Raw genomic sequence first — 27,693 nt, forward strand, 5'->3', positions numbered from 1 at the left:
TTGTAAGTTAGCTATTTATCATTGGTTGATTTCTTATAGGTTGATGATAATAATATTTTTGAAACTGATCATGCATTTCTTTCTTTTTTTCCTTTTTTGTTTGAAATCTAAATCACGTGTAGGGAAGCTGATCAAATGTTGGAAAGAAGATCGTAAGGCAATCTTTTGTTTCAGTTGATTTTTTTAATATTTGTTTGCCTATAAAACAGAGGAAGCTTTTCATCATCTTTTGTCCTTAGAACTAACCAATCTTTCATTCCTCTTATAAAAACAAAAGTTACTTACCTGTCTCTTAACGACAACAAAATAAGAAAATTTTAAATCTGTCTAGGTTTACTTAATCCATTTCTAGTTGTTCATCTCCAAAGGTATGTTTTCTAGGTTAAGCGTATTACAAGTCACCAATTTCTTAACCAACAAGTTTCTGTTTTCTCAAAATAAAAATTTAATGAAATTTAGTATATGTTTAGAATCGTACAGTATCGGCAGATATTTTTGATAGTCTTATTTAGAAATGACCCTTTCTCTATTTCTTATTTCTTAGCTTGTGATGGAGGCTCTCTTCTTGAGTTCTTCTTCTTCCTTCATTGCCGCATCAAACAAACTTACTAGATCGCACAACCCTTGTGACTGGTCTACATTGGTTAGGCAGAAGAAAAGGGTAGGCTTAACATGGTGTCGTGTAGGTGGTGGTGGTGATGGTGGGAGAGACAGTAACGCAGAGAGGCCTATTCGGGTTTCTTCGCTTTTGAAAGACAGAGGTCAGGTACTGATTAGGGAACCGAGTCCGCCAGCTATGGATGCTGAGTCATTGGTTCTGTCTCCCAACGGGAACGGGAGAACCATTGAGATCAATGGAGTAAAGACTTTGATACCTTTTAGTGGCGCTGCTATGGTGGGGATGAAAGAAGGACTTGGCATAATCAGTTTCCTCCAAGGGAAGAAGTTTCTAATTACTGGTTCTACCGGTTTCTTAGCTAAAGGTAAAAAAACAACTACATGTATGGTTTATTATATTCCACAACTCTCCGTTTCTAAATCATCTCTCTTTCGATGTCTCTAGTGCTTATTGAGAAAGTCTTGAGAATGGCTCCAGATGTCAGCAAGATATATCTCTTGATAAAAGCTAAAAGCAAAGAAGCTGCCATCGAGCGGCTAAAGAACGAGGTAAGTCCTTTTCATTTTCATTATTTGTTAGTCAAGTTCTGTACCTTGTAATGTTCATAACTCTGGCCAAACGGGATTGCTCCTTTTACAGGTGTTAGATGCAGAGCTTTTTAATACTCTAAGAGAGACTCACGGAGCATCGTACATGTCTTTCATGTTAACAAAACTCATCCCTGTGACGGGAAACATTTGCGATTCAAACATTGGATTGCAGGCAGATTCAGCTGAGGAGATTGCGAAGGAAGTTGATGTCATTATCAACTCTGCTGCCAATACAACCTTCAATGAAAGGTTGGCAATTGTCAGATTACGCTTGCCTTGAGTACTCTTGTTTAGTCATCTATATATTATCTGATTTACTAATCTTGTTGTCTTTTTGGGGGAGATTGAAGATACGATGTTGCTTTGGACATAAACACAAGAGGACCCGGCAATCTCATGGGATTTGCCAAGAAGTGCAAGAAACTCAAACTGTTCTTGCAAGTATCCACAGGTACGTGAATGTGGCAAAACAGAGTTTTTCTGATGTTTCAGTTTCTTCATTTGATTTATTAAAAAAAAACAAATTGTGTGCAGCTTATGTGAATGGACAAAGACAAGGAAGGATCATGGAGAAGCCATTCTCGATGGGAGACTGTATAGCAACTGAGAACTTTCTAGAAGGAAATAGAAAAGCATTAGATGTTGATAGAGAGATGAAGTTAGCTCTTGAAGCTGCTAGAAAAGGGATTCAAAATCAAGATGAGGCGCAGAAGATGAAAGATCTCGGTCTAGAGAGGTATTATTAATCTCTAAACCTTCATCTTAACTATTTTGCAACAACGACCTTAAACATACCAATTAATAAAACAGGGCAAGATCATATGGATGGCAAGACACTTACGTTTTCACCAAAGCAATGGGTGAGATGATGATCAATAGTACTCGAGGAGACGTACCTGTGGTTATTATAAGGCCTAGTGTCATCGAAAGCACTTACAAAGACCCTTTCCCTGGATGGATGGAAGGAAACAGGTGAAACTGTTTTTTTAATTTGCTTTGCTGTGTAGGTAAGTGTGAATGTATACGTAACAAAACTGAATCTTCTTGATGTATGTATAAAACTCAGGATGATGGATCCTATAGTTCTATGTTACGGGAAGGGACAACTCACGGGGTTCTTGGTTGATCCAAAAGGAGTTCTTGATGTGGTTCCTGCTGATATGGTTGTCAATGCAACATTAGCTGCCATAGCAAAGCACGGAATGTCAACGACGGATCCGGAACCTGACATAAACGTGTATCAGATCGCTTCTTCGGCCATAAACCCGCTGGTTTTCGAAGACTTAGCTGAGCTTCTTTATAACCACTACAAATCATCCCCGTGCATGGACTCCAAAGGTGATCCTATCATGGTGCGTTTGATGAAACTTTTCAATTCCGTTGATGATTTCTCGGATCATTTGTGGAGAGATGCTCAAGAACGGAGTGGGTTGATGAGTGGTATGAGCTCAGCGGATAGTAAGATGATGCAGAAGCTAAAGTTTATATGCAAGAAATCTGTTGAACAAGCCAAACACCTTGCCACTATTTATGAGCCATACACTTTTTATGGTGGAAGGTGAGACTAAGACAGAACTCATATATGTATTATAATTCTTAGAGTAAAACCGGCAAAGTTAATCCATGTTTTGTTTTGGTTTCTTTTACAGATTTGATAACAGCAATACAGAGAGATTAATGGAGAAGATGTCAGAGGACGAGAAGAGAGAGTTTGGATTTGATGTTGGAAGCATTAACTGGAAAGACTACATTACAAACGTTCACATTCCCGGTTTAAGAAGGCATGTCTTGAAAGGAAGAGCTTAAATTCATATCTCACTAAATCAGACTAAACAGAATCAATCCTTTATCTTTCTTTTTTTTTCTTCATTCCGTGTAATCGTGTGTTGTGTTTAATATATATCACTTTGATTTGTAATAATTTGAAGATAAAGTCAGTGTTGTTCTCTACAAGTTTGCCCGAAATCTACTAATGTTCGATACTTCGATCCAACTATCCAAAACAAGTTAAAAGTTACAACTTGTAAAGATTTTAGAAGTCTTTTAGTGTAAACGTTACTTTAAACAAATTTTAGTGTAAACGTTACTTTAAACAAATTTGTGTAAACGTTACTTTAAACAAAACTATTAAATGTTTGAGGTTTATGAAGTCCGTAACATAAAACATGTAACGACTAACGAATAAACGTAGTTTTATCAATTAAATACCTTTATCGATTGTCCTATAAAACATCTATTGTTTTTCACCTATCTTACATCTAAAACTTGACAACAACAACAACAAAAAAATCTTACATCCAAAACTAAAAGCAAAAAATGGCAAAGTCTCTTCTGATCATGGTAATGCTTGTATCTATAGTAATGTTTTACATGGTAAATCCAATTTTTTCCCAAGAAATCGATCAATATTCAGAAGAGGTACCAGAAGATGTGGCCATGTCTCCAACAGATTTTGAGTTTTACGTTGAAACTCCCGATGAAGCTCCATTCCAAGAAGCCGAGTCACCCGCAATGAAATATGACACAGAGCTTGTTCACCATTACTCGCACAAACAACTCGATTTTCTTCGAGGCTGCGCGGAAAAGCCGAGCTCGAAATGTGGAGATACGATTTTCAAAAACATGGTGGATGAGACGAAGTCAACCCCAATTACAGATGAATGTTGTCGTGATATATTGAACATTGGCAAAGATTGCCATCTCGGAATTATTAAGATTCTGTTCTCCACATATGAGTACAAAGATATTGCAACTAAGGCTATTCCAAGAAGCAAACAAACATGGAACGATTGTGTCCGTAGAGTTGGGAGCAATATTGGTGCTCCAGTCTCTTTGGAGTAATAAACTAATACTCACTCGTGCTGATGTATCAATTTTGTAATATGAATGTTACCAATTTATTTTTGGTAGTCAAGAACCAAGAACCATAAAATATGTTTAACGTTTTTATCCATCAGTTGAATTAGTCCAACGTATATACTAACAACGCATATGCAAAATGATAATGGGTAGAATTCAACATAATATATGGACGTTTCGAAGTTGGATTCCAAAATAATACCCTCTCCCAAATTTGTATTATTATTCTTAAATATTTTTAGTGGATATTGATATGGATATCCAAAATTACATGTTTAATTTATAGAGGCTTAATTATTCTGACATAAAGATCTTGACCACCAGCGACATAATTCCTCATATCCCTGAGCTCTCTAGTCCAAATCACACAACCTGACCCACCATTGCGGATATCCTTATTGGCGAACCCGGTACAGTTACAATCCTTTAAACACCTCTCCACGCATTCATTCAACCCAATTCTCTTGTCCACGGTTGCTGTGCTTGTATCCGGCAGCTTCATCATCTTCATCATAAGAAAACCATCTCCGTGGCAGTTCAGTCGTGACTTCCTCACACATCCACTGGACGCATCTCCCAAAGCCCAAGCCGTCATATTCTTTGGAACGAATCCTCTGATACAGTTACACTTCGGTGACGTATTCATGTCACAATAACTGTACGGGCCACAGATTTGGTACAGATCGCATTCGTCGTTAGGTAAAACCGCAGACAAGCTCCATTCCCATGATGTCGGATTCTTTACGAACATCTGTAATAACCCTTCGGAACCCAATGTAAATCTCGAGCGGAGGCTTTGGTTGGTGACTTTGAAACTGTAAGCAACTTCCTCTCTGTTCTCTATGAAGTTGTTAACAACGTCATAGTAGCTCCAATTTTGCATGGTTGGTATGCCACTAAACCCGACTCCATTCCACGGACCGGATCGGTACAATAGAAACTCTTTCTTGTAAAGATATAACTCAGGTAGCCCTTTAGTTTCTAGTTTGAACGTGAAGCCACCGCTTGAGGGATCATAAAGGCTTTTCCAAGAACTGAGGAAACTCTCGTGTCCTGTTTTGAGATTCCGACCAATTTTCATCTCCGGGAGTAAAGTATTCACCGGATAATCAAAGCTTTGCCACAAGAAACGATTTTGAGATTTGCTTTGGGAGTCTCTAAGCACGAAGTTGCCGTTAGCGAGAAGCTCTGCCACCACTGGAGATCTCACCGTTCTTGTCAGATTCGTTGACCAGACAGGAGCATCGGAATGATCAAGGAGGACGAGGTTAGCGTAAGAGATCTTTAATGTTCCAGTGGATTTGGAAAGAGGATTGTTTCTGTTGGCAACCCATACATAAGCTCTAGTAGAGGTTGACTTGTACCAAATCCCAAGATACCAACGATCACCATTTCGAGAGCTTGTTGTTGTGGTCTTAAAGAAACCAAGCTCGAAGACATCACCGGGAGACACAATGGTTCGGTTGCTTGAGATTGTCAGAGTTTCTGTAGATGACAAAGTATTGATCGAGAACACATGAGGAAACAGAGCTAAGACAACGAACAAGAAGAAGAAAGTGTAAGAGTTTGGTAATGCGCCTCTCATCTCTCTCTTACCACTTTTTGTTTCTTATGCTCTTCTTCTTTTCTTTATCCCTTAACTTTATATATAGATTTCTTCACACGTTGGTTTTCAAATTTGCAAAATTTGGTGAGCTTAAACATTATAGTCAGCAGACATGACAAATGTAATTTTCAACGTTCTTTGACTTTTCAGCACTTCATTAATTGAGTTCAACAAACTATTGCCATTTTAGTCGATAACTTTGGCATGTGAAATTTTATTTTCTCATGGAACATAACATATGCTGTTGAACAAGTATATTTATTCATCCATGATCCTCGTCCCAAGAAAGTCATGCTATGGAATATGGATGCATACTTTAATTTTGATACGTTTGATGTGTTTTTTTTTAGTCTTCTAGATTATGGGTGGCCATGCAAACATATTGTTCTTTTTGAAATAAATAATGGAAATTAAATATAACGGTAGTGTCCCGATCCAGACCCGAACTACTTTCCGTAATATGTGGAATAATTTTACCATTCAAAAGTTATAGTGTAATAGTGATGAACAGAGTTTAATGCTCTTCGAGATGTCATGACGTGATAACGAAAGAAGTTAATCATAAGACATATAATTGTGAAAAAAATAAAAAAAATGCAACCATTCTTGCAAGATGTCAACATATAATCACAACGGCGCATCGAACGTTATATGTTTGTGGATGTTGCGTTAAACCTATACTAGAATATGACTAGCACGGGTTAAAATTCCTTCTTTTTATTTATTTGGTAATTTTTATTTAAAACATTGTGTATATGATTATTTTATTTGTTTTATAAGGTTTTTTTTATGGAATACTATGGCATGAAATTTTATACTGAATATGACTTATGAAAATAACATATATTATGTAAGATATATTCTAGTATATCTAGATTTTAACCCGTGGTATAACGCGGATTAAGTTGTGTAATAAAAAAATCAATTTTTGTTTGTTAATTTTATCTGATTTGTTTAGTGTTTAAAATTATATATTGTATTTTGATTGTTAATTCTATGACTTAACCTATAGTATAACACATATTAATTTTAGGACCAAATATGTAACATATGTTTGTCAAAATCATCATGACTGAGAAAGCCTACCAAACAACATTATTTCAAAGTTAAATTTAATCTAAGAAATCATATTTTTGAAATTTTAGCCCATGCTCTAGCAAGAAATCATATTTCTTGAAATTTTTTCATATTATATTGACATATTATTGATCCGTGCTATAACAAATCAAATTAGAGTTTTTATAATTTTTAACTTTTTGATCTTTCATATATTTATGATATTCTTAAAAATATCAAATTAAACTATTTTTAAAGATTCCAAATTAAATTATTTAAAAAGTTTATTATAGTATATAAAACTATACAATTCAACAAAAAAAATATATGAAATGAATTTAAATATTCAAATTTGTACCTGTTACCCAGTCAAAATTTTCTGATAAAGTTAGGTAAGACTTTTTTTTTTAGTATAATCGGAAATGATTTGTAATGTACGGAGGAGTGATTAATTTCTATTACATTCTGAGATTTTTTTGTCTATATATGGTTAGTTCATTATTATTTGAGATTTTATTTTATTCTTTGGAATATCTTTTTAAGAGGATCATAATCCTAAATCTATATAACCTATCAAATAATTAATCCATATAACCTATCAAATAATTAATCTTAGTTATAACCTACATTAACATTATATGGTCTACCAATTTGAAGTTGTGTACTTCCTTTTTATTAAAGAGGGGATCACTTGCATGAAATATTGGCCTTTTGGAAAAAACTCTATTAACTCGATATAGCATGTTATATGCACAAATCTAAAAGGTCAACGGTTTATGAGGAAACAAATCAGATTTCATATAACAATTATGCCTTCCATGATTTAAATATATTGCTACATATTTCTTATTTTTATCACATAAATCATATCCTCCGAAAACTTACTTATAGCAAATAGTTAAGTTAGTAAGATTGACAAAACATATGGATCACAGACTCACAAAACATATTAACCCCACAAACTAAAGTTCACATCATTCGTATATAACATTGTTATCGCTCACACAGATTTACAAACTGAAACTTCGAAGTTTGTGGTACATTCATCTCTCAATAATGGCCAAAACTATACCGAACCCAGTTCCAATCTTATTGCTTGTGATCACGTTTTACATATCGACACTAGGATTTATAAAAACTCAAACCTTCTCAAAAATCTCATCTCCATCTTCATTAGGCCTAAACCAAGAGAAACTAACCCATCTTCACTTCTACTTCCATGACATGTACGGTCGCAACCCAACAGCAGTGAAAGTAGCCGAAGCCGCCCAAACAAACACATCTAAAACATATTTTGGTTCCGTGTTCGTAATGGACGATCCCTTAACACTTCTTCCCGATGTAACCTCGAAGAGGATAGGGTATGCGCAAGGCATGACCGTATCCGCATCTCAGAACGAATTAGGATTGTTGATGATTTTCCATTTTGTTTTCACGGAAGGAGAATACAACGGGAGCACGATTAGCATTCTTGGACGCAACCTAGTGTTTTCGGATATCAGAGAAATGCCTGTGGTCGGAGGCAGCGGCGTGTTTCGATTCGCTAGAGGATATGCTGAAGGAAAGACTCATTCGTTAGATGTTAAGACAGGAAATGCTGTTCTTGAATACAATGTCTTTGTCTTGCATCCATGATTTAGTATACAAATAACATTAAAAAGCTAAAGGATTATTTGCCATTTTTGGTTTAATGTACCTTTTTAAATATGAAAATGATATAATCTTCTATAAAAAAAAATTCCTTCACATTCTTAATCCGGTTTATTGACTCTGGCCGATTTAACCCGATTTATTGGTTTAAATTGAATTTTAAATTTTTACTCCGGTATTCATAATGAGACCGACATTGCAATTGACGTACCAGGATTTATGGGCCATAATGGGTCTACAGGCCCAATAATAATGACATATCCACACGTGTCGATCCCTTTCATCGGTTTCCTCTACACGGCGAACGTTCGTCGTTGAAACACCTAACAATACCATCAATTCCCCGACGACGAGCAAGCCGAGGACTGTTTGTAATCAAAAACTCGAGCAACTACGTTTCTATCTAAATCGAACTTTTATCACTGTGTTTAGATTCTTTTCCACCTGGGTATTCGCAGGTAACAACACTCTTGTTTGTTCATCACATCTTCCATTTTACTGTTTTCCATATATGAGGTCTTAATGCGTAATCTCCAAATCCTTATTTATTTTTCGTATGTAATTCCCTATAATGGGTATAATTATTTTGCTAATTGCATGAAATTGTTGGCCGATTTGCTGTGTTGGTAAGATATTAATGTGCGGCTTTGTGATCATGTATTGAGCTTTAACCAAACATTGCAATTTTGCTTTCAGGCTTCAGCAATGCAAGCATGAAAGAAAAGAACTCCACTACCGCTTCTGCACTTGGACGAATTTTAGCTACTTGTTCTAAACAGGTTTGTTCGGGAACTCCGATTGTTCAGTTTATTTTCTTTTCTGATTTCGAGTGTCATTGGTTTCATAACGAAGATGTGATAGGTTTTCTAGTTGCTATGTGCGTCATGAATATTAAAGAATGAGTTTCTAGGAGAGATTTGAGTTATATTATGTCAATTGTGAAGCATCAATTTGAAGATGCAATCCTTGTTATTGAGTAAAAGTGCATTTGTCACAGGCTAAAGACTACGGGAGTTGTGTTGCATCTAAAGTTCATGAGGTTGAAAGAGATATATGCCTGAAAGAGTTTCTTGCACTAAAGAGTTGTATGCAGCATACGGTATAAATGGATCTTTTATCGCAAGAGACTTGTCTTGATCATTGTATCCTCATCATTTTAGTCTAATCTGTTCTACTACCGTGTTTTGTTTTTTTCTTACAGATCCGGGGAAAGGCTTGAAATCACAATTATATAGATCTTCTTCTTCTCATTAGCGGCAATTTATCAGTATTTCTGGGTTTTAACATGTACGCCCTTTTTTCATTTTCACGTATTGTGAAATAATTCTGACTGATAGCCTATGATGTGTTATTTTATAAACTTTAAAGTTACTCAGTCCCATCATAAAGGGGGATATCTATTTCATAACAATTCATTTTGGACAACAGTTTGGTTCCTTTGAGAAATTTGGAAATTTAAAAAGTTAGAATATGTCTAGCAGGATTTCAAGTTCACAGGCAAGTGTTGATTCTGGTGCTTTATCACATGTCTATATACATCATCCATCCCTACGTTGCAATATTCCTGAATCCAGGGGGTTGTTCTATGATGATGCCAACAGATTGCTAATCTGTACCACATCTAATCAGGTGTGTTTTTCTTTTCCTTTGAAATGGTTTAGCCTGATGATCAATATCCTTGGCTGATTTCCTATTGTTTCTTATAGGTCTTTTCATGGCAAACTTCCCCCTTTGACCCAGAAGTATCTCCTTCAATTGATTCTATAAGTGAGGGACCTATCCTGTCAATCAGATTCTCTCTTGATAAAAAAGTGATAGCTATCCAAAGATCCGACTGTGAAATACAGTTTTATAATCGAGAGACCAAGCAGATACTTAACCACAAATGCAAGGTAGGATCAGAGAGCATTCTCGGATTCTTTTGGAGTGACTCTCCATTATGTGATCTTGCAATTGTAAAGACCAGGTAAACTCGCTTTGTTTTCTGCATACTTTGACTACTGAGAACTGTTTCCATTGCCTGCTGCAACCTTTGCAGGTGAATTTTAAAGACTGATTCGTTGTAGTTGATAATTTTAAAAAACTTGTTTAAACGGGAGTCTATTAGCTTGTAAGCCTGTATTTTAGAATAGTTGTATCCATTAACTAGGATTTCTAAGGCAAATAGCACTTTCAGAATCTGGTTATTGAGTCTTTACATTCTTTTCTCAATAGAGCGACCTATGCATAGTTGTTTCTGTCTTCAGTTCTTCTGTTTTGGTATATATATTTAACATTTCGCTTATCATTTGTCTTTCTCTAATTTTTCTCCCCTCTAATGAAACACTTTTTTGTTTTTTTGTCTCAGTGGTATGGACTTGTTTGCTTGTGACTCTATGTTGAATTCACTACGTTTGGTGGAAACCAAAAAAGCGAATGTGAATTGGTACATCTATACACATGAAACTCGATTGGTTCTTCTTGCGTCAGGATTGCAATGCAAGACATTTAATGGATTCCAGGTAAACCCCTTGAAAAAGTAAAAAATAAAATAAATGAAATATGTTATGTGAAAGAGCTTTTCCAACTGCGTTCACCTATAAGTTGCATACTGTTAATTAGCTGAGCAAGTTATTGAATGTTTTTTCTCCAAAAAATTGTGGTTGGAGCTCTAAAATTTGATCCACTTTTCCAGCTTTCGTCTGCAGGAGTTGTCCGTTTACCGAGATTTGAGATGACCATGGCTAGATCTGAATCAAATAGTAAACCTATTCTCTCTGCTGGAGATCTCCACTTAGTCACTGTGTAAGATTCTTATCTGTGTTTCTCTTTTCCTCCTATGTTTTATCATTTATCGCACTACATACCAGGAGAGTAAATCTGTATCATTTTCCTTCAGCTATGGCCGAATATATTGCTTACAAGTGGACGGGGAGGCAATGCTACTGCATCTATACAGGTTTTACCGAGATGCAGTTGTTCAACAAGTAAGTTTCATTTTCCTCAGTTACTGGTATCTGGTTACTTCACTGGCTTATGCACTGAACATGTTGTAGATTTGTCTGAATAATGACCTTGTGTCTCTATGAATTAAAAATTACTCCTTGAGTTTGACTTATAAAATTTAAGTTGAAAGTTAATGGGTAAATCATTGCACATTAGTTACTCTAATTGCAACTGCAAGATGAGCGTAACCTATACATAATTTAACCTTAATATTATTGTTTCTTTAGTTATTGCTAAATTTGGCATTGCAAAACAACTTATCATGGTTTCTGTACATAATATCATTTTTAAGTTCTGCTCTTTCTTTGTTCATTCCATGGGTTCTTCTTTACAGGGTTCTTTACCGATGTACTCAAGCAAATTGTCGGTGAATGTGGTCGACAATTTATTGCTTGTGCACCAAATCGATGCAAAGGTCGTCATCATCTATGACTTATTTGCTGATTCTCGAGCTCCCGTATCTGCGCCTCTTCCTTTGCTGTGGAGGGGTTACCAAGGCCCAGACACATCATCTCAAGCTGCAAACAAGGAAATTGAGAGCTCAGAATCATCTACAAGCAGTGAAAACATAATCATGTATGAAGATGGCTGGACCTTTCTGGTTCAAGACCTTATTCTGGATCAGACTAACAAGGTTCTATGGAAGATACATTTGGATCTTGAGGCAAGTTGGCTTTCTTTGGTTCATCCAGATGGCAGTCAATTCTTAGATATTTCGCAAACGCTCAGTATCTAATATTATTTGCTGCAGGCAATTTCCGCTAGCAGCTCAGACAGGACGTCTCTTCTAGAATTCCTGCAGCGAAGGAAGTTGGAAGCAAATAAGGTCCCACACTTTCTGTTACTCTGTGTTTTAGATAGGAGTTTAAGTAAGCTTGATGAAGCACCTGTTTGTAGCAGCATATAGTTGTGGAATAAAACATAGTGAAAAAGAGTGTTGGTACTTCAGTTATGGTTTTTGCCAGTTAGAGAAGGTTATATACAAGTCTAACTTAGGATAAACCTGGTGCGTGTTTCCATGTTAAATGGTTTGCAGCGGTTCATGACTCTTTTTATATGATAGTAGAGTCTCCAAGAAAGTTGGGTTACGCTAAGTGTTCGGCGTCATTGAGTAGTAATCGTGGTTGGAGCTTTTGATGCTGTTGTACTGTTGGTAAATAATATTGTTGACTATGTTAATTCAGGCCAAACAACTGTGCTTGGGGATAGCAAGGGCTATTATTTTGGAACGTCGACCAGCAACTCAGGTTACTCAGGCAATCGATGTACTAGTCACAGCATATTCCAACTCGGTTAAAGCCGGTACATACAAGGAAATAAAGAATGAACAGGCCACTGCATCTACTCCAACCGCTGGTGCATCTCCTGGTAAAACCGTTGAACCTGAAATATTGATTTAGGCATGAATACTCTAAAAGAATAACAATCTCTTAACACATCTTCTCTCTGAAGATAACGAAAGGCATAGGCCATCTGGAAGCAATATTGGTGAAGATGTTGAAATGAACCCATCGTCTGGTTCAAAAGAGAACATGTTTTGTGCTGATGAGGAGCAAGAATCTCAACTTTCTTCACCGGCCATTTCACCCGATGAGCTCTACAAGTTTGTATTTGCTTCTGTGGAGGAAATGATGGTTGAGGAATCAGAGTATCTAGTTGCTATCATCACAGAGTTTCTTCGCAGGTAAACTTAACACTTTCTTCTTTCTGTTTGGGAGTCCAGACTAAAGAAACTTGGGTTTGCCATAGATCTAGTTTTAGTTTCACCAATTCCGCGTTTCTTACTTTGATTCCTTTGTTGCAGTATAAGTGCGGAAAAGCTCAAAGTGGACCTTAACATCTATGTGATGACCATCAGACTTTTAGCTTACAGTAAAAGATTTGCAGAACTATCGCTATACACCACAAACAAGGTTTGTATTTTATCCTTCCTCTGTAAACACAAAACCCTCTCATATTCTCAAGAGCGTGGGCTACATCACATTTTTCTGCAGATAATCGAACCATCAAAGGAAGTCGCGTTTCAACTTCTCGAGAGTGGTCGTCAAAATCTCCGGGTAAGGAAACTTGGGCTTGATATGTTGAGACAGCTCTCATTGCACCATGATTACATCTCCTCCCTCGTGCAAGATGGATACTATCTTGAAGCTCTGCGATATGCACAGAAGCACAAGGTACAATTTCCTAAACAGATCAAATTACCCATAGATAAGCTGTGGGTGTATCACTGAATAATCGTTTCGGTTTGGTTTGTACACTGTGTATGGGAACTGCAGGTGACGAGTGTGCGATCGTCGCTGTTTCTAGAAGCAGCATTCGCGGCGAATGATCTGCAGCATCTGGCAGCAATATTGAGGGTCTTGTCGGAACTGATACCTGGGTTCAAAGAAACTTCAGAATATTACACATTCTATGGCCTTCTCAATGACACAAGTTCCTCAGTTGCTGTCTGAGAGAACCATCTCTTACCACATTACGGTGTTCAAGAAACCTCAATAATCTTATTTTGATTTCGCCAACTGGATCTTTATAACGAAATGCTGTTGATCATATCATTATATGTTCTGGTTCCTTGAAACGTAATGATAACTTGCCAGTTTTCTTGTTACACACTGTTTGATTAAAATTAATAATAAAACCAAAATTAGATAAAGTTTTGTTTTTTGATCAAAAAAAAAAAAAAAAAAAAAGATAAAGTTTTGTTGAAATATCAAATCTCTCTTTTATGTTAAAGATTGATAATGATATATATTTAAATATGATATTAAGTCTTTAAAAATACTGTCATCTCTGGGAAAATCGTTAGTTAAGATATCATTATAAGTAGGTCCAAGCTGTGAGTGAGACACTTGAATGTTTTCTAATTATCTCTGTAACACATCTTTACCCTCTTCATTAAATATATATGAACATTTAGTAAGTAGTAGTGGTAGTCTCGTGAATCTCAATTGGATGTAATAAATAAAAACAAAATCCTTCCCATCAAACTGCCAAAGTCAAAGTTACAAATAAAGTACTAATAAAATTATTCTTTTGTAAGAGATTTTAGAGACTTCTTTTATTCTATCTAATATCTATAGCTTGGGGAAAAAAAGAAAAGTAATCGTCACTCTCTTTCCTAACTGTATCCGTGAAGGCAAAAAATACGTATAAACAGATACGTACACAGAAAAAAACGTAAGTAATGATAGTATGTATAACTCGTTCTCCTAAAAGCTTTCTCTCTCACCTGTACCTATTTTATTATGGTGTTTTAGTTTACGAGAAAACCAAACCCACACAATCGCCAATTCAATTTTTTGCGAACTCTCTACCTCTTTTTTTTTTTTTTAATTACAATCGCTATCTTTACGAACAATCTGATTCTCCTTTTGAGATCTCCTCTCTTCTCTTTATTTTTTTCCAATACGATATCGGATTTTTTTTTTCTTTTTATTTCTAAATTTGAGCTGCGATGCTCCTCCTTTGATTCATTCACTTGAGGTACTTCATTCTTCTCTCTCTGTCTTCTTTAGTAAAAATGCCGTTAGGTTTCCGTGAAATCCGCTGATAATTCGATTTTTTTTTTCAAATTGTTCCAGCTCTTGCATTAGTAGATAGATTGGGGTTTATTTTTTTTTTTTTTGAATTTGTTCATTTGGTGTTCTTCTAGCTTCTGTGCGATTATGATTCCCTATGTTTCGTCTCTTTTTTGCCCCAATTTTTCTAATTGCAACTTTTTTCTTTTTGGTGGCTTCGGCATGAACTGTGAGGGAAAGCAGGGGTCCTACTGCGTAAGTTTAGGCTTTTTTTTCCTTCTTCTTCTTCTAAGTGTCTTTGCTTTTTAGCTTTACTGCTGCTAATTGGACCAATTCACTTTTAGGCAATTTTTTAATTTCATGGAAAGCTAGAGACAACCTTAATGAAATGAAACTCCCCACTTTTTCATGGCTTTTAGTGTTTTGTTAGAGCTGACGAAAGAAATAAAGAAAGCTTTCTATACCTGGTTGGTCATTTTCTCTATTTCTTGAGATTTTTTTGGAACATTTTACTATTTGTTTATAAATGGGCGTAATTGCTTTATGCTTTTAGTCAATCTATTAGTCGGATTCATGAGTTTTCTTGGGGATTTTGGTGGAGATATTGTTGTCACCTAGGAAAAGGCTTGAGAAACTTAAACCCCTTTAGTTTGAGTTTGGAGTTCAGTTCATGAAGTGGTGAAGCAGTCAAATGTAACTGTGGAAGCGTTAACCTTGAAAAGATATCAATGCTGTTTTTTTTTTTTTGGTTTATTTATCGATTTTGTACTCGTGTCTTCATTCAGTTTTCTGGTGGTTTGACTTCGAGTTGCGATGGCATCTAGACAAGGACCAAAGTCGAGAAAAGGAGGGTCTAGCAATTTGAAAGGTGCTGATTCTACTGCATCTTCAACAACCTCCTCTTCCAAGCTTTATCAAGAGACATCTATTGATGACCATAGCTCCCCGGCTTCTTCATCTGCTCAAAGCAAGCAGCACTTCTTCTCACCTGATTCCTTACCACAAAGTGCTCAGCGGTCTAAAGAAAACGTCACAGTGACAGTTCGCTTTCGCCCACTCAGGTTCCTGGTGATATATTTTGTGTAGGGCTTGCAAAAATTAGGTTGATCTTTGTTCTGTGAATTTGATATATCTTATCCTTGACGTAGTCCAAGAGAAATTCGCCAAGGGGAGGAAGTCGCATGGTATGCAGATGGGGAAACAATTGTGCGAAATGAGCATAATCCAACAATAGCTTATGCCTATGGTTAGTCTTAACATTTTGATTTAGTTTCATGGGTTTTCACAATCAAGAATGACAAACTAAGGACTATAGTATTATTCTTATGTGGTATGCATTTCAACTCCTTATCTTATAGAATGAAAACAGTGATATAATTGGATATTCTTCCTTATTTGATGTTTGGATCTTGCATGTTGGTTTCTTGAAGTGATCTTTCTGTCTGTTAATGATTTATTCTCCTTCTGGCAGACCGTGTCTTTGGACCCACAACTACAACACGCAACGTCTATGATATTGCTGCACACCATGTTGTTAATGGGGCTATGGAGGGGATAAATGGTATGAAATGCAACTGTTTTAATGGCCAATCTAGTTTGTATTAAGAATTCATTTTCTGAGTTAACACCTTTATGGAAAATCATACAATTTTCCATATCCTATGTTGAAAGAGCACCCAATTTTCCAGTTCTATGATATTGATCATTTATGCTATGTCAACAAGGCTTATCCTAATTCATAAGAATAACAAAAAAATCTGACTAGATTTTTGACTTAATGAATGCTAAGATCCTCAGGCTAATTTGACTTTAATGTGTTTAATGTTAATCCAACTACAGGGACCATTTTTGCATATGGAGTGACAAGCAGTGGAAAGACTCACACAATGCATGTAAGATCCCTTCATCTGGATACTTCTACTTTTTCAGCTTGTTACATAAAAGAAAGTATCATTGGTACATCTTTCTACAATGTAGTGTAATGTGTCATTAATGATATAATGCTATGTCGAAGTCCCATATTTGTACCCTTCGCCTCTGACTAGGATATCCACAATGTAGCATTTAAATTATCTGATAGATTTGGTTAATGTTTTTTGGTCCAAATGTCAGGGTGACCAGAGATCTCCTGGTATTATACCGTTAGCAGTGAAAGATGCTTTCAGCATCATCCAAGAGGTACTTTTTAGGATATTGTTTTGTCATATTCCCTGGTCCAAGTACAGCGACCTCACATATTCATTTTCTTACAGACTCCGAATCGAGAATTTCTTCTGCGTATTTCCTACATGGAAATATATAATGAGGTGCTATTATTTACGTACTTTTCTTCTCTGCTCTGTTATCTATATTCAATTTCAGCAATTTTGGATAGAAATGTTCTGCTTCTACTTTTCCTTAATATTACTATCCTTAATGTTCATCTTATTTCAGGTTGTCAATGATTTGTTGAATCCAGCAGGACAAAATTTGAGGATCAGAGAAGACAAGCAGGTATATGTTTCAGCTTCAGATTCTCTTTGTTACCTTTCTGTTGAAAACATCCGTAGGGCTGCTCACTTGTAATATCTTTGTTGTGACTACAGTGCTCATAATATAATCCCAAAGTCTTAGCACCATATTTTGATTTATTAGGAAACCATGTTTAACCGTTTAGTACCTGAAAAATAGTGGTTCCATTTATCTCTGTCGGTACTCAGCTATTACAGTGTTAATATGTGGCCCTTCGTTTCGTTTTGATGTTCTGGGTCACATTGCTTACTCAAGTAGACTTGACGTTGATCCTTATAATAATCATTTGAACTGAGAATTTTGTAATGAGCTTCTCATGACCTCTATTGCTACAGGTGTCTTTTTCCAAGTTGTTTAATTGAACTTATCTTTGTTATTGACTCTAGGGAACCTTTGTCGAAGGGATTAAAGAAGAAGTTGTTTTATCTGCTGCTCATGCGCTTTCTCTTATTGCAGCTGGAGAAGGTATGTGGTGCCTTCACATTTTCCTTTATTTAAAGAAATAGGTTTACTTTACAACCGCAACTCCAGCAAAGACTGTCGCAGGCATTGTACATTTATTAGAGATTTATTATCAGAAAGTGGTACTCCTCGACCTGCTTGAGGCCATACTGAACGTTCAAAAGTGTGTTTTGCTTTAATTTATTATAATAGAGCAGTTCTAAAGAGTTATTTTCTCTTTCTTGTTTCCAGTAAATCCCTTTCATTCTTATCATTTAATTCATATTGTGCTCATGGCAGAGCAACGACATGTGGGATCCACAAATTTTAATTTGCTGAGCAGCCGGAGCCATACAATATTTACGTTGGTATGTAAATATACTCTTTAAAATATTGAAAAAACTGCCATCTTTGTGAAGTTGCTATATAATTTCTTTTTCCTCACGTGTTTACACTTGTGAAGTGGTTGCACACAAATCCGAGTTTAATTTGTATTACTGTTAGGGTAAAATTCACTGATTTTCCCCTATAATCGCCTGAATGCTCAAAAATGGAATACTGAAGAGTTATACTTCCTTTTTTTTTATCAGCACAAGTTGTGTTGTATGTTCTTTCATATATTTCCTTTTGTTCAAGGAATTATATTCTCCTTTATTCTAATCCTAGTTGTTTAGTCACATTATTCATATAGCTGTCCTGTTTCGGAAAGATGATAAACTAATTTGGACGCAGACGATAGAAAGTAGTCCCTTAGGTGACAAGAATAAAGGAGAAGCTGTACATCTTTCCCAGCTGGTAAGATCATCTTGTATCTAGTGATATTATATATGGTTATGGGTTATTAAAAAGGTGAATATCTGATATTAACTGCCCATAATTTCTGTCATATCTGCAGAACCTCGTTGATCTGGCAGGTTCCGAGAGTTCAAAGGTTGAAACCAGTGGTTTAAGACGCAAGGAAGGATCATATATCAATAAAAGTTTGCTGACTTTAGGGACTGTGAGTTTTTTCTTAGCACAGTTTTCACTTAGTTAACAATAGGTTTTAAAGTTCAGTTTATTCTAAGGACTTCTTTGACATTTTCCATTAAAGCAGATTTTGATAATAGGACTGTTTGTCGTGTTGTATATATATATATTAAGCACATTTTTAATCACCTTACCGCCTCTGCATCATTTTGCTTGGTACTCGTATGTCAGATCTCTTCTTGTCCAAACCTTACAATTAAACAGTTTTTTACTCTTCTTTTATCTTGGTATTTCCTATCCTGTCATGTTTTAAGTATTCTTCTATTGGCTGAATTTTTATAGTTCCGTTGTGATGTTATAGGTGATATCAAAGCTTACGGATGTGAGGGCTTCACATGTACCATACAGAGACTCTAAGTTAACCAGGATCCTTCAGTCCTCATTGAGTGGTCATGACCGAGTATCTGTAAGTCTTGTTTGAGCTGTTCTCAATCCTCTTGCTTCAGTAATTATAAAATCTACATGATCATCAACAGGGTAAAAAATTTCTGATAACTTTATACATATATCTTGATAGTAGTATACTTTACTGATAAGATGTTTCTCTGGAAATGGTAGCTCATTTGTACAGTGACTCCTGCATCAAGCAGTTCAGAAGAAACACATAACACTTTGAAATTTGCTCATCGTGCAAAGCATATTGAGATTCAAGCTGAGCAAAACAAGGTTTTCACGCGTATTTTCTATTAGCTCTTATTTTTGTAACTGAAGGTCTTTCTTGGTCTCTAACTCTATAAAATTGTAGATAATTGATGAGAAATCATTAATCAAGAAGTACCAACACGAGATTCGCCAACTGAAGGAGGAGTTGGAACAGCTTAAACAGGTAATTGTACCAGTTCCTCAGTTGAAAGATATTGGTGCAGATGATATTGTTCTCCTGAAGCAGAAGGTATGCTCAGAATTATTTTTTTCTAGCCTAGCAAACTTGATTTGTTTTGTTGTATTCATCCATATTAAGGCTTTTGTAGTGGAGTTAGGGATGAGTTTTTTGTGTAGAGCTCCAATCTTGAAAACTTGAAATTTGCTTTTCCATTATCTTGCATGCTCGTTCCACTTCTGACGTCAGTTTCTTTCCTCCCTAACCATTTGCTGTTTGTGATTAACACTATGTCAGTACGGTTGAAAGTAAACTAAATAGCTTGTAATATTCCTTACCTTGAAATATTTTAACAAAAAAAAAAAATTCTTGGAAGAATGTTTCTTTTGTGGTAAACTGTGAACAAAACTACTAGAGAGATTGAAACAATTTGTCAGAAAGAATATAATAGCGGATAGAGGTCATTCTGGACGCATAGTGCAACATTTTACCAATATGACCACTGTTTCCATCCATTTATTTATAACTTTAGTTATATATTCGTAAGACCGGTGTGAGGACGTTCTATGTCATTGCCTTTTGGTTTATAATCAAACATTAGAGAGAATCTGTTGTAACCTGGTTTTGTCATTTTCTTTGCTATATAACGTGATGATAAAAGTTAGAAGATGGTCAAGTCAAGCTGCAATCCAGACTTGAAGAAGAGGAAGAAGCCAAAGCAGCTCTCTTGAGTAGAATCCAACGGTTGACGAAACTAATTTTGGTGTCGACTAAAAATCCACAAGCATCTCGATTACCTCACCGCTTTAATCCTCGGAGGAGACATTCATTTGGTGAAGAAGAGGTAAAACCACTGATATATCCTAGATTATGATAAAAGTGGCTTCCATGTTTCCTTCTGATGATGTTTCACTTTGATCGGCGGGACTTAAGATCTATTATACTAGACAAGTTTACTAGCTTCTTTGGCTAATCTTGGTTGATGATGCATATTCAGCTTGCTTACCTACCATACAAGAGGCGGGACATGATGGACGATGAGCACCTTGACTTGTATGTTTCTGTGGAGGGAAATCATGAGATTAAAGATAATGCGTATAGGGAAGAAAAGAAGACCCGGAAGCATGGATTATTAAACTGGTTAAAGCCTAAGGTATACAAATGATTCAAATTTCTTATATAGCATTTTCCATTTTGTTGTGGGTTATTCTTGTTCGTAGTAGAACTGCATCGGGCTGCTATAGGTTTGTACTGTTGTAAATGTTTCACGCACTCACTATAGATTTCCGGAATGTGCTTCAAAGAATAATGCTAATGGAAGTGAGGAGTCATAGTCCTAGGGTCTTATGTCCTCTTAGATGCAATTTCTTCTTTGATTTTTGGTGCCTCTCTTGTCCCCCTTTTTTAATCAGAGCTTACTTTTTCCTATCAGAAAAGAGATCACAGTTCAAGTGCCAGCGACCAGTCAAGTGTGGTCAAATCTAACAGCACACCATCAACTCCTCAAGGGGGAGGAAGTAATCTGCACACAGAATCAAGACTTTCAGAAGGCTCGCCTTTGATGGAACAACTCTCAGATCCTAGGGAAGACAGAGAAGCTGTAGAAGACAGTTCTCATGAAATGGAGATTCCGGAGGTATCTAAGAGATATTTTCAAAATTAATTCCAATTCCTGCACTTTGTTTTACAAGACTTGTTTGCACTTGTTCCCAGACGAGCAATAACTTGAGCGATGAGTTGGATCTGTTGAGGGAACAGAAAAAGATTTTATCTGAAGAGGCAGCGCTGCAATCAAGTTCCTTAAAACGATTGTCAGATGAGGCTGCAAAGTCCCCTCAAAATGAAGAGATTGAAGTAATAATAATCACCCTTTTCAAGATCTCTATCTAGTTGTTTAAATCTATCAAATATTCACCTTCTTGGTTCTCGTTGTTACTTAGGAGGAAATTAAAGTACTCAATGACGACATCAAATCAAAGAATGACCAGATTGCAGCGTTGGAGACACAAATCGTGGATTTTGTTATGACATCACATGAGGCATTAGAAAAATCTGATATCATGCAGGTAGGTTCACATTGTCAAATATTACGCAGTGGCCTTTTTCATCTGTCATTCATTTCTCAAGTGATTTCTATTATCTTCAGGTAGTTGCTGAGCTAAGGGATCAACTTGATGAGAAGTCTTTTGAACTCGAGGTGATCAAATGGTTTTTGCTTATGCAATATTTCTTCATCTATTGCTACAGCACTTAGAGATGGTTTTGCTATTTGCCTGTATAATATTATTTCTCTCAATATAATGTCTCCTCATACCCTAAGAAAGTTGCTTTTGTACATAATGTATAGTACCAGTGCCAAAACGCCAAACTACACTGAAAATGAAGCCGCTCTTTTTCTCTGATTCTTCATCTTGTTTACAGGTTAAAGCTGCAGATAATCGCATCATTCAAGAAACACTCAATCAAAAGGTTAGTAAGACTGCCCTTGACTATCTCCCCGATTTGATTCGTCTTTGCAAAAGCTTCGAGACTAGGTTTATAATTTGTAAAAGAACTCAATAACCGATGAAGTATTTTCTGCAGACATGTGAATGTGAAGTGTTGCAAGACGAAGTCGCAAACCTAAAGCAGCAGCTCTCTGATACCCTGGAACTAGCACAGGTCTCTCTTTATACATGTCGTACACATTGTTATTTGCAAAAAAAAACCATGTTTTTCACCAACCTTCTTCTTATAAGCCAAGCCACATGATGCTTAAACAAATTCTATTTGCTCTCTGACATAAAAGGGAACTAAGATTGAAGAGCTGAAACAGAAAGCTAAGGAACTAAGTGAATCAAAGGAGCAATTAGAACTCCGAAACAGGAAACTCGCAGAAGAGAGTTCATATGCAAAAGGTCTTGCATCAGCAGCTGCAGTTGAGCTCAAGGCATTATCCGAAGAAGTTGCAAAGCTTATGAATCAAAACGAGAGACTAGCAGCCGAGCTGGCAACACAAAAAAGCCCAGTCGCACAACGTAACAAGACAGGAACACCAACAACAAATGTAAGAAACAATGGTAGAAGAGAGAGTCTTGTAAAGAGGCAAGAACAAGAAACCTCATCAATGGAGCTTAAGAGAGAACTGAGGATGAGCAAGGAACGTGAGTTATCATATGAAGCTGCACTTGTTGAAAGAGATGAGAGAGAAGCTGAGCTCGAAAGGATAGTAGAAGAAACGAAACAGAGAGAAGCATATCTGGAGAACGAGCTTGCAAGTATGTGGGTTCTTGTTTCTAAGTTGAGAAGTTCTCAAGGAGCTGATTCAGAAATCTCTGATTCTATATCAGAGACACGACAAACCGAACAAACAGACCGATCATTTTGAGAAAAAAAAAGACAACAACGTAAGTAGGAATATGTTTGTGCAGTGATTCAAGAGTTTGCGTTTGGGTGTATTTGCGACTTTGTTTGTTTGTTGATAACTTTTGTAAAGAAGATTCAAATGAAGAGAACTATTCACGTCTCTTTTGCTTAACTTCCATAAATTGAAAAATACTTGAAACTGTTTCTTCAAAATTATCTGAAAATACAAAAATCAAAAAGGAGAGAGTGATGATCGATCATACTGAGTTGATTGATCTCAGTTGGTCTTGGGATCAGGCATTGGGAACAAACCACCAGCACCAGCAGATCCACGCGGCGGAGAAAACCCTAAAAACTTCTGCAGATTGGTTCTGATACTAATCGAACACAACAGATACAGAAACGCCATTGAACAATCCGTCGGATCGTCACCTTTCAATCCCCTATGACTCATCTTCTTCACAATCGTGATCGGATGAAACGGAAGCTTAGCGACGACTTTACCTTCGAAGAGTGAATTGAGCAATCCGAAGACGACGAAGAGAACTAAAGCCACAACAGCGCCGGATTTGAATTTAAAGAGAGACAGATCTCGGCTCGATTCTTTCAAGCTGGTTTCGACGCGATCGATCTTCTTCGTCTTCGATTTCTTTATGGATAGCTTCGAAGTTGGATTCTCAGTCTTCATCGTCTCGAGCTTCTTCGCGGCCTTGTCAATGGAGTATTTCAAGGACTTGTAGGAGCTGGTACGGTAGATTAAGATCCATGAGATTGCTTCACAGATCAACGCCGTGCAGAATGAGATTCCGACGACGGTTAAGCTATCGGCGTATTTGAAAGAAGCGAAGAGAGGCATCGTAGTCGCCATTGTTGCGCTTAAAACTTGAGTTTAGATTTGATTACACACTCTTCTCTTCTCTCAATTCTTGGATTTGGAACTTTTAAGTTTAAAGAGGGCAAAAGAATAAATAAAGAAAGTTTCGGGGAGCGTAAAAATATTTCTCCAATTTCCCAATTTGTCCCAATTGTTTGTTTTTGGATAAACAAAACCCAAATCAATAAATCATACACTCTGGCGAAACAGTATAACACCAAAGAGTTATTATTACATTATTACATTTCCCATTTTAGTATTTACAAAGGAGAGGCAAAACAAAAAGAAGTTTTGAGTTGAAGTTATTAGAGAGGAGGCTTAAGAGTGTTCTTAGGAGCACTAATCCATGGAGTGTCAGCAATCGCAAATCTCCACAAGGCATTGACACGTTGAGGCAATGCGTAATCTATTCCAACGCGAGGACCACTCACTATTTTCTCCACGTCTTCTCCTCCATCCAGAAGCTCCAATCCTCCTATGTCCATTCATTAAACAGTCTCTTAAGAGAGAGTCTAAGTCTACTCTACTTACTTCATTAACTGATTTGGTGTATGGACTAACCAGGAGAATAAAGTGGATGATGAGACCACTCTGTTGAGAGTCCAAGCGCTTGTCCCACCTGCTAAAGAAGCACAGTTAACAAAAGCTGATTATGCTAGAGGACTTACCAGGAATACTCATTGTTTATATCAAGACGACCTAAACGTTCCTCAGCTGGTACATCTTTTCTAATCTAGTGAAGAGCATATGAATTGCAGAGTAATCGAGTCTCTGCATTGCAGATTTGTAGGGCTAATGCAAGCTGTAAAATTAAAATAGAAGAGATCAGACAAACCTTTCCTGGTCCATTTAAAAGAACGGGTTTGTCAGTTTTCAGGCCACGGCGTTCCTGTATGGTCTCAAGTCCTGCATATGGTCACCATATCACCCTTCTAAGCCAACAAAAGATTGATAAAACCAGTTTTAGATGTAAAAACAGTATCAATCAAGCAATTGATAAGTAAGTTGAAACATGTTTGATTAAAGATATCATTCTATGAATCCAAAACCAGTGAAAGATGCAACTTTAAGGCCTCAAACAAACAAAAAAGAGTGAAACGAGCAAAGTTTCAGCGCTCAAGAATCAGAACTTAAAAACTGTTTAATGTGAACAGATTAACTAACCGGCAACAGGAGAACAAGACCGTATCAAAACAGCGGCTCCAACACCTTCCTTATCAGCAACAATATTGAGCATCATATGGAGACCATAACATAGATAAACATAAGCATGTCCTCCTGCTCCAAACTAAAGAGTAGTAGAAACCACATTTTTCAGATCAAGTCATCATTTTGTATGTAAGTAAATACTAACAAGCAAAATGAAGAAAACTAACAACTGGTGCCGTCCGTGGGGTGATCCCAAATCGTCCATGGCAAGCTGAATCATTTGGTCTATAAGCTTCTACCTACCAAAACGAGGAACATGATTAGAGAGTTGTAAACTACAATTGTTGTTCGTATCTTCCTAATACCAAATTACTAAACAATCTAATTAGAGAATCAAACAATCCCAAAGCAAAACCCTAAATCATCCTTCCTTTCTCAGGAAACAAAAAGAAGAAGAAAAAAAAACAGAATCGTCGTGTGTGTGTCTGACCTCTGTAATTCGCAGCACGACGTTGTCCCTCCTCAGGAACTTCCCAAGCAAACGTGGCGCAAGATCAAGGGCGTCGATTTGAAAGAACTCAGGAGGCATTAGCTTCATCTCGGAGTCGGAGGTGGTGGGGGACTTTGGGAGTTCGGGTTTGACCCGAACGGCTCGAGTCTTGGAACAGTTTGTTGTCTTTCGTGTCCGTAGGACTACTGCTACTCGGGGGTTTGTAACATTGGGTCCTCCCGATTCCTCATCAACCCGCTTCGATCTACGAGTCGGCCTTTTCATTCTATAGAAAACCTTTTGACTTTTTTAACAAAACTGTGCCAACGTTGACCTTCAATCGTTGATTATATTTGGCGGGTGATGATGTTTATGCTGTCCGAAACAATCTGTAGTCTGGTTGTTAATATTTTTTTTTAAAGACCAAGACTGACTCATGGTTATTCATTTGGCACCAATGTCATATTGTTGCTTATCCTAGCGGAATTGCACCTTATGTCATAAACTCACAAACGGCAATTAGTCTAATTCCTGTTCAAATCATTGCACTTATGCCTAATGTATCGTCATTGTATAATTCCTGTTCAAATCACATGTTTTATAAGAAACTATATTAGGATCCGCCCGACGTGCAGGGTTAGAGTTTTAAAAATAAATAAAATTTAACAAAGAATATAAAATAAGTATTTTTAGTAAGTAAAAGCTATCTATAAAAGTAAATAGATACACTGAGGTGTCCAATGTAAATATCTGGTCTAAAAGGTGCGAATCTGTGGTTGAGACTATTAATCATATTTTTTTTTGAATACCCTCACTTGTGGGTAGTTTAGGATTTATCTCTAATTCTGGTCTCATCAGAGGGTTTGTAATACTCAAATTTGGATTTTGTTTTCTGGAGGGATGTTTCTCAACAGGATGATCCTCATCAACTTCTTCAATTACCATGATTTTTATGGGCAATCTGAAAGGTCATAAATAAAAAAGTTTTTTAAGGTTTAGACGAATAATATAATTGCTCAGGCTTTGGGCGATAAGTTAGCATGGAAAGAGGCATTATCTTTTACGGCGGTCATGTCGGCTCCATCTCTGTCTTCGGATGTCCAGGTTTCTTCACCTTGTTGTCAAATTAATGGTTATTGGAAAGCAACCAATGAGCATTCATGATTGGCCGTCCTTCTCCTACTTGCTCGATGAGTTTAACTCGCTAGAGTCTTTCCCACTATTCTCCATCTCTTGGATCTTGCGTGCGTCAAATTTGTAGGCGGATTGTCTTGCTTTTGCTTCATATTCTCTTATCTCTAAAGTTTCTTTCGTAAACCCCTTCCCTCTGGCTTGAGCAACTAACTGGGGAATTTTCTTTTAATTTATTGTTTGGTTGAAAAAAAGTATAGATACACTTTTAGTTAAAGAAAATAGTTGTAAATGAGTTCAAAGTTAATAAAATTAAATTAAATATAACAAAGAATATATATTTAGATTTAGTTATTGAAACCATGATTTTGGAGGATTTTATGGGATTTAGGAAATTTGGAATTTTGATAGATTTTAGGGAATTTGATATGATTTATGTTAAAATTCATTGAAATCCCACCTAAAACCATGAGATTTGGATTTCTGTATTTTTAACTAAACAAATCCTCTAAAATCCCTCTAGAATCCCAAAAACTTATTAAAATCCAAATCCACAAACTGTTTTGAATAACAATAGATTTTAAAATAGATTTTTGAATCATCAGTTCAATAACTGTGGATTTCAGGAGACTTTTTAAAATCCATGATTGAATAACATATAGTTTGTAAATTTTATACAAATCACTTAAAATGTCAAGTTGAATACACCCCCCCCTTAATTCTTTTCGTAAGTAAAAACAATGTATAAAAGTAAGGAGATATACTTTTAGTTTTAGCAAATAGTTTTTTTCTTTTCTATCTTACACTACTGTATATCCATTTACAAATCTACTGTCTACATTACCACTAAAAGTATATTTGTACACACAAATATATTTTACTGTTAAAAATATAGCTTTTAGTCTTTACTACTACCAACATATTGTCTTTATGAACACATTAAATAACATATTATATATCTCTTCACTTTAACATTTTTCTAGTTACAAAAACGCATATGTTAATCTTACATACTTCTAT

At 36.3% G+C, this 27,693-nt stretch overlaps 5 protein-coding genes and 3 pseudogenes across 19 annotated transcripts; 5 read left to right on the top strand and 3 right to left on the bottom strand.

Annotated features, from left to right (window-relative positions):
• The first annotated feature begins 240 nt into the window (after positions 1-240).
• On the top strand, positions 241-3,159 carry LOC104745411 (fatty acyl-CoA reductase 2, chloroplastic). Its single transcript, XM_010466643.3, has 9 exons — positions 241-368; positions 545-983; positions 1,064-1,167; positions 1,259-1,458; positions 1,560-1,660; positions 1,744-1,945; positions 2,020-2,181; positions 2,276-2,767; positions 2,859-3,159. The coding sequence occupies exons 2-9, from the start codon at positions 551-553 to the stop codon at positions 3,013-3,015; spliced, it is 1,851 nt and encodes a 616-aa protein (XP_010464945.1). The 5' UTR covers positions 241-368; positions 545-550; the 3' UTR covers positions 3,016-3,159.
• A 328-nt stretch (positions 3,160-3,487) lies between these two features.
• Positions 3,488-4,162, top strand: LOC104745412 (protein DOWN-REGULATED IN DIF1 11 pseudogene; annotated as a pseudogene). The gene has a single exon (XR_015583000.1). The product of XR_015583000.1 is annotated as a protein DOWN-REGULATED IN DIF1 11 pseudogene (transcript).
• An 89-nt stretch (positions 4,163-4,251) lies between these two features.
• LOC104745413 (S-locus-specific glycoprotein-like) lies at positions 4,252-5,683 on the bottom strand. The gene has a single exon (XM_087489678.1). The coding sequence runs from the start codon at positions 5,651-5,653 to the stop codon at positions 4,349-4,351; it is 1,305 nt and encodes a 434-aa protein (XP_087345804.1). The 5' UTR covers positions 5,654-5,683; the 3' UTR covers positions 4,252-4,348.
• Positions 5,684-7,673: 1,990 nt separating this feature from the next.
• LOC104748146 (dirigent protein 22 pseudogene) lies at positions 7,674-8,478 on the top strand (annotated as a pseudogene). Its single transcript, XR_015582957.1, has one exon. The product of XR_015582957.1 is annotated as a dirigent protein 22 pseudogene (transcript).
• Positions 8,479-8,619: 141 nt separating this feature from the next.
• Positions 8,620-14,009, top strand: LOC104745414 (uncharacterized). Of its 2 annotated transcripts, none has more exons than XM_010466649.2 (16): positions 8,620-8,838; positions 9,077-9,159; positions 9,378-9,479; positions 9,582-9,667; positions 9,862-10,009; positions 10,087-10,346; positions 10,728-10,881; positions 11,055-11,164; positions 11,259-11,346; positions 11,700-12,029; positions 12,117-12,191; positions 12,550-12,733; positions 12,818-13,049; positions 13,170-13,278; positions 13,360-13,539; positions 13,642-14,009. In XM_010466649.2, coding segments are annotated over exons 4-16 (2,049 nt in total). In that variant the 5' UTR covers positions 8,620-8,838; positions 9,077-9,159; positions 9,378-9,479; positions 9,582-9,665; the 3' UTR covers positions 13,819-14,009. The 2 variants fall into 2 exon arrangements, with proteins under 2 accessions (XP_010464951.2, XP_087345805.1); XM_087489679.1 differs by having other exon boundaries at positions 8,672-8,838; positions 11,068-11,164.
• Positions 14,010-14,262: 253 nt separating this feature from the next.
• Positions 14,263-23,191, top strand: LOC104745417 (kinesin-like protein KIN-7K, chloroplastic). 10 transcript variants are annotated; one of them, XM_087489681.1, is made up of 26 exons: positions 14,725-14,848; positions 15,127-15,138; positions 15,228-15,350; positions 15,669-15,944; positions 16,032-16,129; positions 16,355-16,444; positions 16,723-16,775; positions 16,996-17,061; positions 17,136-17,189; positions 17,317-17,376; positions 17,781-17,859; positions 18,136-18,203; positions 18,568-18,630; positions 18,731-18,835; positions 19,166-19,270; positions 19,423-19,530; positions 19,610-19,756; positions 20,346-20,528; positions 20,682-20,837; positions 21,117-21,320; positions 21,398-21,538; positions 21,625-21,750; positions 21,831-21,881; positions 22,106-22,153; positions 22,268-22,345; positions 22,473-23,191. In XM_087489681.1, exons 4-26 carry the CDS (start codon positions 15,697-15,699, stop codon positions 23,049-23,051), a joined length of 2,910 nt encoding a protein of 969 aa, XP_087345807.1. In that variant the 5' UTR covers positions 14,725-14,848; positions 15,127-15,138; positions 15,228-15,350; positions 15,669-15,696; the 3' UTR covers positions 23,052-23,191. The 10 variants fall into 10 exon arrangements, with proteins under 10 accessions (XP_087345813.1, XP_087345809.1, XP_087345810.1 ...); XM_087489685.1 differs by having other exon boundaries at positions 19,610-19,690; XM_087489680.1 differs by lacking the exon at positions 15,228-15,350 and having other exon boundaries at positions 14,712-14,848.
• LOC104745415 (uncharacterized) lies at positions 23,164-23,962 on the bottom strand (annotated as a pseudogene). Its single transcript, XR_015583001.1, has one exon. The product of XR_015583001.1 is annotated as an uncharacterized LOC104745415 (transcript).
• A 30-nt stretch (positions 23,963-23,992) lies between these two features.
• Positions 23,993-25,904, bottom strand: LOC104745418 (DNA-3-methyladenine glycosylase-like). 2 transcript variants are annotated; one of them, XM_087489689.1, is made up of 6 exons: positions 25,543-25,904; positions 25,280-25,351; positions 25,068-25,191; positions 24,739-24,809; positions 24,465-24,522; positions 23,993-24,378 (listed from the first exon to the last, which is right to left on the bottom strand). In XM_087489689.1, the coding sequence occupies exons 1-6, from the start codon at positions 25,825-25,827 to the stop codon at positions 24,209-24,211; spliced, it is 780 nt and encodes a 259-aa protein (XP_087345815.1). In that variant the 5' UTR covers positions 25,828-25,904; the 3' UTR covers positions 23,993-24,208. The 2 variants fall into 2 exon arrangements, with proteins under 2 accessions (XP_087345815.1, XP_087345814.1); XM_087489688.1 differs by lacking the exon at positions 23,993-24,378 and having other exon boundaries at positions 24,460-24,522; positions 25,543-25,827.
• Positions 25,905-27,693: the final 1,789 nt, after the last annotated feature.

This window comes from Camelina sativa, chromosome 15, assembly GCF_030686135.1.
Source record: "Camelina sativa cultivar CO46 ecotype springtype chromosome 15, ASM3068613v1".
Lineage (NCBI taxonomy): Eukaryota > Viridiplantae > Streptophyta > Magnoliopsida > Brassicales > Brassicaceae > Camelina > Camelina sativa.